Source organism: Psammomys obesus, unplaced genomic scaffold, assembly GCF_907164565.1.
Source record: "Psammomys obesus unplaced genomic scaffold, mPsaObe1.curated_primary_1811, whole genome shotgun sequence".
Lineage (NCBI taxonomy): Eukaryota > Metazoa > Chordata > Mammalia > Rodentia > Muridae > Psammomys > Psammomys obesus.
Window position 1 is genome coordinate 299,104 of NW_026596085.1, and position 10,762 is coordinate 309,865.

Here is a 10,762-nt window from a genome sequence, read left to right on the forward strand (position 1 = left end):
CTGTGGTGGTGCATGTTTTTAATCCCAGTGCTCAGGAGGCAGAGGCAGGAGGATTGCTGTGAGTTTCCGGGCAGCCTGATCTACATAGTGAGTTCCAGGACAGCCAGGGCTATGTAGAAAGTCTTGTCTCAGAAAGACACTTTTTTTTAATTAAAAAATATGTATTTATTAGCGCACACGCGTGTGCAAACGTGTGCCTGTGTGTGGTTTGTGTTTTAGTACAGTTGCTCTTGTGTCCTAGCCCCCCATGGTGGCAGAGAATTTTAGGGTTGATTCTCTTCATCATCGTGGATCCAGGGATCAGAAACACCATGTTTCTCTCTGCTGAGGATTTTACTGGCCCTTGATTTTTTGTTTGTTGTTGAGCCTAGGTTCACTTGTGTGGCCCAGGCTGGCCTCAAACTTGGTGTGTAGCTAGCTGAAGCTGGCCTTGAGCCTGATCCTTCTGCCTCCACCCCCCAAGTGGCTGGGAGCCACCTCCGCTCTGAAAGGGTCACCTTACCGCTGTGTGAAGGATGAGTGCTAGCAAGAACAGGGAAAGAAGTGGGGTGCCCACAGGGAGGGTAAACTGTGGGATGGGGTGTCCCCAGAGAAAGGCCACCTAGAGTTCTCCCAAAGCCACAGCTGAGTGCTGGCCCTGAGCAGCAGTCGTAGGTGACAGGCCCTACTCCGCCGCACCTCAGGAGTGGGGAGGACGGCTCTGGGTGGCGGTTCACAGAGCGAAGGGAACAAGCCAAGGCTGTGGCGGGGGCGTGGCCCCATTTGCCTGAGTGGGCAGGCCTCAGGCAGGTACATCAAACCCTGAAGGAGTCACTGGTGGAGAAGCCAACACAGAGACCCAGAGGGGGGTGCCCGGAGCCAGCACCCTGGGCAGTCAGGGGCCCGGGCGTGAGATGCTGGGGTTTACCGAGGCTGAGCCGGTCACAGGCTGGGCGGATCCACCTTCTGCTCAAGCCAGGAAGCCAGGCTTCCCAATGGGGACACTAGGGACGTTAGACGGGTGACCCCTGCATCCGTGTGGGGAGGGAAGCTTCAAAACTGCACCTGAGTGAGAGGCCCAGGTTCTACAGAGGGTGTGGGGCCTCATCACTTCAGGCCAGCACACGTCCACGAAATCCCCTTGACAATTTCCCTGGCTTGGGGATAAAAGTAAGAGGTAAAGTGCAGCCTGCGTGTGTCTGGAGCGGCTGCCTGGTGGAGTCAGAGCTTGCCTGAGCACAGTCCTCCCCCACACGCAGTCACCACGCTGACACAGATGCAAAAAAACCAACAATTTTATACAGTTTGTGGTTCAGAGGCAACATATGCGAAAGACGGCGAACAGCCCAGGCTGCCCCACCCCACCCGGATGGACTCATTCCTGTTCCCCATAGAGCACAGAACCCAGGACCCCTGCCTGGCAGGACCCCACTTAGTCATATGCCCCCGGAGAGGGGCCTTATAAGCCCTTAGGGGTCAAGGCTGGAGGGAGGGGACCAGCACCTCGCCCCCTTGGGGCCCGCTGGTCCATTGGGGGTGTGTGTGTGTGTGTCTGTGTGGGGTGAGGAAATGACCCATCATGGATCTCCTCTCCCCGAGGCGCAGGGTTGGGGAGCTAGTAAAGCCGAGGAGAGGGCTTCTCGGGGGCAGGCCCCACAAGGCACGACTGACCCAGAGAGTGCGGCCTGGCACAGTCTTCTTTGCCCCCAAACCTCTCCTAACTCCCAGCGTCTATTCTCCCCCTGCGCTCCAGCTGCGCTCGAAGGGGGGAAAGAAAGCAACGAGGCTCTCTTTTTTCTCAGCAGAGACCAGCCCCAGTTAGCAAGGACCCTCTCCGCAGCTCTGGGCTCCTGAGGTCCTTGGACCTGGCACTACTGTCCCCTTCTTGAACGGGCTGATACGATGAATAAATAAATAAATACCTCCCGCCTGCCCACCCGCGCCCCTACAGCTGGCTCTCCTCTTCCTCCAGCGAGCGGTTGAGTCCGGGGATGAACTTGAGCAGCCGCCGGCGGAAGCTGCGGTACTTGGTCTTGCGTAGGCCGGCGCCACACAGGGCCTGCTCGCGGGCCTCAGTCCAGAGCGCGCCCGGCGCGCCCCCGCCGCCGCCGCCGCCCGGGCCTGCACAGCGCACACTGGCACTGCGGCTGAGCGTGGCGCGGGGTGCGGGACACAGCACGGACGCCGGGGCTTCGGCGCAGCCCGGGCCTGGCGCGCGCGCGGGGGGCGGCGGGGGTGGCAGCGCCTGCGGCTCGACGCCCCCGAAGAAACACGTGTGGTACACGTCGTCCGTCTCCCCCTTGGCCCGCCGCGCGCCCCCGCGGGGACCCCCGGGCGCAGCGAGCAGAGGCCCAAAGGGCAGCGAGCCGGGCAGCAGGCCTGCTCCGTAGAGGCAGGAGCGCACGGACTCCAGTGTGTCATAGATGCTCGGGTCCTTCACCACCAGGCCTGTGGGGATAGAAGAGCAAGGAGCTTCCTGAATCCTGGGGACAGAGCGCCCCGGGCTAAGGGTCACAGGGCCACCTACGTGGGCCCTGAGCCCCAGCCTTTCTGTCTGTAAAGCTGGAGTTAATAAATTCAAGACACTTAAGACAGGAAGGCGGACCAGAGAAAGGACTGATACACACTTCTTTGGGACACAGGATCTTTCCACATAGTCCTGACTGTCCTGGGACTCACTAATGGAAGGAGAGCCTCAGAGATCCGCCTGCCTCTGCCTGCCCAATGCTGGGATTAAAGGCGAGCGCCAAAAGGCCTAACATCCAGAGGGCGACTGGGAGATGAGAACAGTATGGGTGTCCAAAGCTGTAGCTCCACTGTGGAGGGCAGAGGCCTGCCGGCCCTGAGGGGCATGTGGACTCACTCACCGTGCACGAGGCGCTGCTCCTGCACCATGAGCGACCTGTATTCTCCCCACTTCTCGTACAGGGTTTGCTGTAAGACACACGCGGCCAGCTGTCAGGACTAGCAGGCCATCAGCGGGACATGGGGACACACAGGTAAGGGAGAAAGGCACAGACGCCTTAGGGCCAAGGGAGAGAGATGGAGGAGCGAGCCTGAAGGGCAAGGATGGGAAGAGGGTGGCGCCTGGGCTTTCCTGGTCCTCACCTTTAGGTACTGCAGGCGCGCCTCCAGTTCTGCCTTCCGAATGGATGTCCCATACAGAGTTTCCAGTCTGAGGAATGGAGGGGACAGAGGCTGAGCGCCTGAAGGCTGAGGAAACAGCACAAGGCTGAGCTCAGGAGCCCTTAGGCACTGCACGGTGACATGGATACCTGAGAACATTGCCAGATGCCTTGATGATATCCACAATCTCCCGGTGCCGGGTGCCTTCCACATTGATTCCGTTCACGCTGGCGATGGTGTCCCCTGCCAGGCAGAGAAGTCGGCACCTGTTTCCCAGCTCAGGAAGGAAGGACTCCAGACTGCTAGCCTGGAGAACCACCCCTGAGCTCCCTTCCACGGTGGTGGGGAGGCCTGGGTGGTGCTTTCACCCCACTCAAAATACACAAACCTAACTGGGCATGGCAGTGCATGCCTTTACTGTAACCCCAGAACTTGGGAGGCAGAGGCAGGCGATCTCTGTGAGTTCAAGGCCAGCCTGTTCTACAGAGCGAGTCCAGGACAGCCAGGGCTACACAGAGAAACCCTGTCTCAAAAAAAAAAAAGAGAAAAAAGCAATACAACAACAAAAATAAAAAAGACACAGAGACCACCAGCTTGCTGGATACAGCAACCTAGTCTGGGGAGCAGGGGTCTGAGAAGTTATCACACACCCTCAGGCAGCTCTGCCCCCAGCACAGAGCCCTGCTAGGTTCCCATGCTCCTCCTGGCATTAGCTATTTCCGCAAACCCACACCTGTTGTGCGACTCCCTCAGTTCAGGGAAGTCGTGGTGCGAGCAGTGAGCAACTGGGAGCTAGCACAGGCTCCAGGCACTCGAGACTGCATGCTCACATCTGCAGAGCTTGTCTGCCATCTGTGAAGGGTATGGGTCCTTGTGGTAGCTACAACAAGGACAACCAGAAACCACCCAGCAGTGCCTGTCACTGGTAAGTGGACGAGAAGGTCAGGGCCAAGAGACAACTGTGCTGACAGAATGGGTGTGGGTTCACGGGGTGTCAGGCCGACGGGGACCCTACTCTCAGGGTCTTTGATGAAGGACAGAGCACAGGTGCCCTAGCTGGAGTATAACAGGTCTGCCTGAACCACGCTGAGGCAGACCTGGCAGGATGCTTCTCTACCAGATTCTGCCCAGCTGGACAGCACAGCTGCCAGGAGGCAGAACAGCTGTGCAGAAGTAGCATCGCTCCTGCTGGGCCTCACCTCACCGTGGGCTCACCTCACCGTGCTTTGCCTATACCGATTTGCAAGAGAACCACACACAGTCCCACAGCAAACGGCCAGTGTGCGTGACCCACAAAGCCTAGGTCCTGTTCATTCTTCTGGAGTTGGAGGTGAAGGAGATAAACAGACAAGAACCTGCCTCTGCTGAGGAATAAAGTTATGCTCTGTACCAGAGCCCCGTCCTCTCTGTGCTTGGGGGCCTACCCGGTGTGAGCCCGGCCAGCTGGGCGGGGCTGGACTCATGAACTCGGCAGACGAAGGTCACCATCTCTACCCGCTGCTCCTCTCGGTGGTGAAGGCCGTAGGTCTGTGGACAAGCGAGGACACACTCAGAACCTACACAAGCAGACCTGTCCATCCCCCAAAATGGCCTCCTGATCCCTCCACCCTCTACGCCCAACTTTTCCAACCTGAATCTCGAAGCCAAAGGTCTGGTTGTCTCCCTTCTCCAAAGTCAGAACCTTCCTGCAGAAGGCAGAGGGTCAAGGGTAATAGAATTAAGAAAAGTATGGCAGAGCTGGCTATGGTGGGCCCACATCTGTGATTCCAGACCTTGGGAGACTGAGGCAGGAGGATGCTTCCTTTGAGTCTGAGCTACACAGGGAAGCCCCACCTCAAAATGCAGTAACAGAAACAGGCGTGTGGCAGTCCCACCGCTCAGGTCTCAAGGATGTGGAAGTCTGGTCTAGAACATCCCAGAGGGACTCAGCGTCTCCTGCGACAACTCATTCTTCACAGATTTGTGGAATGCCCTTCCCAACCCAACTGCGATTGGCCTCAGGGAGCCGCAGAGTTAAACAGCCCCCCACAGGGGGAGGCACGCGGAAAGGAGTGAGCCTACCCGACACCCCAGCTTCCAGTGAGTGGGGCCACATAACATGGCCCCCATTTGGGCCCCTGCGCTGGAGCATCCTGGCCGTGCTGCTTTAGGGAAAAGACAGCCCCACCCCCCGGGGGCCAGTCACGAGGCTGGGCACAGACCACAGCCGCTCCTCCCAGCTGTGGTGTGGCCAGCCCACCAGATGTGAAGGCTGGGGGAGGGGAGCCTGGGGCCACCCCTTCCCGAACTGAAGGCTGCCTGCTGGACACAATGGCCTGGACCGCCTCCAGATCCTAGCCTGACAGGGGAGCCCGGAGCTTCCTCTGCCCACCTCCTCCCCTTCCTTCCCGCCAGCCAGAGGCAGGACGGAGTGGCTCCGAGCCCCTTTGAGTCTGGGAGCCTCAGAAAGGCCCTGGAGACCAGGCCTCTACCTCCCAGCCCGAGTCACGCCCCCTGCCACCTAATGCTGTGCAATGCACTGTTCCTCCTTGAGAGCCCTGTGTGTTCTAGGGTAGAAGCAGGGGCCTGGAAGCTCTCTGCCTGTCCCAGAGCTTTCTGGGTTCCCGGGAGGGTCTGCGAACTGTCACTGCAGAGAGCCAGCTGGAAGTATTTTAGGTTTTGCAGGCCCCCTGTGGCCTCTATCATATACTATTCTTTGTTTTCACAACCCTTTAAAATATTAAAATAAACCAGTCATGGCAGTGCACGCCTTTAATCCCAGCACCTGGGAAGGAAAGGCAGGGGCATCTCTGAGTTCCAGGCCAGCCAGGGCTGGAGAGAGACTGTCTCAAACAACAACAACAACAACAAAAAACCCTACCTCAAAATAAGTTTGTATGCCGGGCATGGTGGCACAGGCCTGTAATCCCAGAACTCGGGGAGGCAGAGGCAGGCAGACTGGCCTGGTCTATAAAGAGAGCCCAGGAACAGCCCAGGCTACACAGAGAAACCCAGTCTCGGGGAGGGGAGGGAAGGCTGTATGTGTGTGCATATATAAGATTCCTAGTTAAAGGGCCAGCCAGCTCAATCTGACCAGCAGGTCACACTGCGCTGGCCCATTTCAAAGGAAGCCAGGCCCAAGTCAGCCACAGGATGTGAGCAAAAAGGGACCCTGAGCTGGGGTCCTTGGATGAGCACCTGTCCACCGTCCACACCTCAGTGGGACTGCCATGGGTGGGACTGAGGGTTTGAGAGGTAAAACCTGTCAGATGCCGACAGCTGGTCGCAGAATGCCCGTGGTCTGGACAGGGTGGGCTCAGGGAGGACACTGAGGGCAAACTAGGACAATCCCTTACCGTGTCCTCCTTCCCACCCTCCACTCCTCACTAATCCAGCTATTCCCAAGAAGACACAACTGGCACACATTGGGGGTGGTTAAGGAGCACCTAATGACTCAAACATGCACCCCTTATTCTGCTGCCCCCTCACTCAGCCCACACCCCCACCTGCCCCTGGCTCCCGGCAGGGGGCTGGGCTGAGATGCTCTATCCTGCTCCCCCTCACTTTCTGGACCAGGGTAGGGGCTTTGGGTGGGGTGACTCACCGTTGCTGCTCAGGGCTCTGCTTGAGATTCTTCCAATGGAATCCTGAGCCCTGGGTGGGAAAACGGCCAGAAAAGACAATGAGAAGAAGGAGAGGGTGGCTTGAGCAGATGCTGAGAAACCTCGGAAGACTCTTACCTGAGCGCTCTGGACACAGCCATACTACGCTGCCTACCCTTTCCCTTCCCAGCCCACTCTGCTTTGATGTTCCTGGAACTAGTGCAGCTGCTCTTACCTCCCCCAGAGCTCACACCATCCCTGGGACCTCAGGGACACATCTGCCGGGGAACCTGGACCAGCGATTAGAATAATCTTCACCTCGGGACCATGTCTGAGGAGCCCAGGTCTCACAGGCCCCAAAAGTCAAGGACCCCTGCCACCTGGGCCTGTCCATTTAATGGTTCAGGCAGACAGTAGTTTGGGGGAGCAGAAAGATAAGGGCCCGAGCAGGAGGCTGGCAGGGCCAGTCTGAATGTGGTAGAGATGTCAAATCTCCTAAGAACAGGTTGCCTGGGGGAGGGGAGGACTCCAGCTGCTGTATGTCCCCCAAACCTCAGACTCTTGATCTCACCATGCATTTTTTTTTTCCTGGAACAAAACACATTACTAACTAACCAAAGATAAACAAAACAAACAAACAACAACAACAAAAAAAAACCCCAAAAACTCAGAGTCAAACTTGTCTCACTATACTTGAGAAACTGGGGGCTCATTTTGTTTTTCGTTTTGAGAAGATCCTTAACTCTTGAGTCCCCCAGATAACCTAAAACAACCTCTGTCCCTCCTAAGACTTTTAGTTCTTGGAGGAAGTCCCATCCGGGACCAGCCCTTTCCCCAAGTGCCAAAACAGCCTGAGGGCTTCCTGGCCTGTGCTCTTGTTAACACTCTCTAACGGCCCCCGCCACCCCCCCCCAAGCTGCCCCAAAGCAAGGAAGAGAAGGGGACCCTCTTCCTCCAGAACCAAAGGTTTGCCTCAGGGTGGGGACAGTACCCAAATAGGCCAAGGAGGAAGGACTGGGCAGTACAGAGAGACCCCTTTGTTTTTCAATCCGATTTTCATAAAATGCAAATTCTCAACAAGCTGTTCATTGTATGTAGGGGGGAGCAGGGGACCAGGAGGGGAGGAGAGGGCCGCGTAGGGAAGGGGCGCCCACCCCGTCTCCTTAACCTGAGTCTTGGGTCGGAACACTCAGGTCCCCGGAGGAAGAGCTTAGGGGGAGCCGCAGAGAGCGGGTGCGGGCCTGCATCCTTCCTGCCCTGTGACCTCTCCCACCGCGTCCGGTCCTGGCTGGAGCCAGGAGCCGGGTGCTGTAGAACCCGCGTCTCAGATGCGGGACAAAGCGCACCTGAGCCCGGGAAGCCGGGTGTCCTGCTCTTGGGAATTCGCAGCTCTAGTTCTAAGGGACCACCGGCCTCTCCCCGGCCCAGGGCTCCCGGAGCCTCCACTCGTCCGAGGCCAGCGGCGGGGGTTCCTTCTCTAGTCCTTCCTGCTCCAACTTGAGAGGGTGCTTGGGCGAGAGGGACCTGAGAGTTTCTAGACTTTCTGGACACCCGCGGGCGGAGCGGGAGGCGGCAGAAAGCCAGATGGAGCGAGCCGGAGGAAGGGGGTGCTGGGGCGGAGTCAAGGCAGGAGAGTGGGAGGAGATGGGGCGTCCGCGCGCGGGGACGGGAGGGGAGAGCCACCCGAGCTGGGGGCGTCGCGGGGGCCACAAGCCTTCCGGGACCCGAGTGGGCAGCAGGTCTGCGCCTCCGGAGGACGGAGCCAGGGAGGCGGGTGCCCAGGGTCGGCGGGCTGGGGGACGCGGCGGTCGTTCAGGCGCTGCTGCGGGTGAGTGAGGTCCCGCCGCGGGAACGCGGGGCCCCGAGCCTGGGGACGCACGTTGGGGAACGCACCTTTCGGCGGGGCAGGGTGCCCCCGGACACCGCGAGCGCGCGGTACAGCTCGGCGGGGTGATAGTCGTCCAGCGCGGCGTACAGCTCGTCCCCGGGGGCTGCGGGAGGAGCGGCGGCAGCCGGGGGCCCCGCGGGGTCCGGCGCGGCCGCCGCCTCCTCCTTCTGCTGCAGCTTCCTGAGCCGGCGCAGGGTCATGGCCGCGGCGCCCCTCGGAGGCAGTGCTCAGCCCGACGGGCGCTGTCGGCGACGGCCGCGGGACGCCAGCCCGGCGGGCCGCGTGGAGCCTCGCTTTATAGACTCCCGGGGCGGGGCGGGGCCTCCCGTGGCCTCGCCCCCGACGCGCAGGCTCCGCCCCGCAGGGGAGGGGACCGCCGCGGCGAGCCCCGCCCACAGCTCGCCGCCGCCGGCCGGGCTCCGGGGAGCTCTGCGGGACTCGGGCGCGCAGTGGGGGAATCCTAGCCGCCCACGGCAGGACATCTGGGGCGAGCAGGAGTTTACGTGCTACCTGGAAGCCATCTGTGAGCGGCGCTTCGGATGGGATCTGAAGTTAGGGAGTGAAAGACGGCGTTAGTGGCCCGTGGAGACCGGGGTGCAGTAGATAAGCGGAGACCCGGGGAAGTAGGGGGTCAGACTCGGTGGGCACAGACTGCAGGGGTCCCTAGACGAGGGAGAGAGGGCCTGCGGCTGTGCAGGGGGAGGGTTGTGGTTTCCGAGGAAGAGACGAGGAGGCGCCTCTAAACTGACCCAGCAGAAGCCGCTGGGGCTGAAAGGCTTCATCTGCGGCAGCCTTCCCTCCGGGGCTAGGGGCAAGGGAGCCGGCCCCAGGCGTGGGGCCACCGCTCTGGAGGCTGGAGTTGAGGCTTGGAAGATGCCCAGAGTTGGGGCATCGGCGGGGCCGAGCCATTCTCTAATCCTGTCTTCATCCTCATGCTCTTTGTTGCCATGGTTGCCGGGCCGTCGGAGAGGCGAGGGTGACCCACGTCTGTCGTCAGAGACGGCCCGCACAGAAGTGAGAGAGGGAAGTAGCCGTGTCTAGCCACCGCAGAGGCAGCCTGGGGCTCCACGTCCGGAAAGAGCCGCTCCACCCTGCTTTGCAGACACCGTAGCAAACTTAGGAAACGGGCGCCATCATCCTTACCTAGGAGGAAACAGACCCAGACAGAGCGCCCGGCCAGGACGGTCACTCAGTGGCAGAGCTGAGGCCCAAGCAAGGCATGGCGGCTCTGGAACGCCAGTCTCACGGCTCTGTGAGTGAGCTGGAGCCCAACTCTGTGCCAAGGGCTGGCTAGGCGCTGGCGTGCTGGTGTGCCAGAGGTGCTGGGTCTGGGCAGGGGTAGCTGCTGTGTAAGACACCACAGGGGAACAAAGGCCAGGAAAGACTTTCTTCTCCCTGCTTCAGGTCACCAGCCTAGCTGTCTCCCTGTGTCTTGCTCCCCCACCCCGGAACCCCGAGTGCCGCGCGCCCCTGCGTCCTCCACACAAGAGGTATGGGTGGGAGGGTGCTCCTCCACCCTCAGAAATTGCACAAGTCCAGATGGCAGGAGGCTGGTGGGGCTGGGGGTAGGGGCGGCTTAGAGACTGTGTTAGCTGAGATGGAGCCCCACGCTTTTCTCCCCCCTTTAACCAAGTGGCCATCAGCTGGGGGCACCGGGAGCGTGTCGGGAGCATTCACACAGATGGACCCCTGGATCGTCTGTTGCCTGGCAGACGGCATCTGCAGCGGGGGAGGGGGTGGGGAGTTAGGAAGGCAGAAGGTACGAGAGGTCCTATTATATTCATCCCATGGGGACCCTGCACAGCCTCTTCTATGAAGGAGCCGCCTGACTCCTCCAGAGGCTCGATTAGGGAGCCCACATATAACACCCCTCTGTTGACACAGACCGCCTTTGTGCTGACACCCCGAGCCTGTGCAAGTCAGATTGCCTCTGGCCTCCAAGTGACAAGTCACCGCGGAGCTGAAGTTCTCACCTAAGAAAGAGGGCGCTGGAAAACCCAGAGCTAGCGTGAGCCCGGAAAAGGCAGTTTCTCCAAGTCCTTGGCGTGATTTCCTCAAGTCCTAGGATTTCAGAGCTGGGAGGGGGCCTCTCATTGTTCTGGAAAAGGTGTGTGTGGTCCATGCAGCACGCACAGAGGGAAAGACTGCCTCAGAGTGGGCTTAGGAACCCAGGGCTCCTGACTAAGAC

The 10,762-nt window shown here is 59.9% G+C and overlaps 1 protein-coding gene across 1 annotated transcript; it reads right to left on the reverse strand.

The window, feature by feature from the left end:
* Positions 1 to 1,256: 1,256 nt before the first annotated feature.
* On the reverse strand, positions 1,257 to 8,846 carry Tamalin (trafficking regulator and scaffold protein tamalin). Its single transcript, XM_055627048.1, has 8 exons — positions 8,580 to 8,846; positions 6,689 to 6,738; positions 4,736 to 4,790; positions 4,530 to 4,632; positions 3,255 to 3,348; positions 3,088 to 3,154; positions 2,847 to 2,913; positions 1,257 to 2,427 (listed from the first exon to the last, which is right to left on the reverse strand). Exons 1-8 carry the CDS (start codon positions 8,772 to 8,774, stop codon positions 1,925 to 1,927), a joined length of 1,134 nt encoding a protein of 377 aa, XP_055483023.1. The 5' UTR covers positions 8,775 to 8,846; the 3' UTR covers positions 1,257 to 1,924.
* Between the last annotated feature and the right edge of the window lie 1,916 nt (positions 8,847 to 10,762).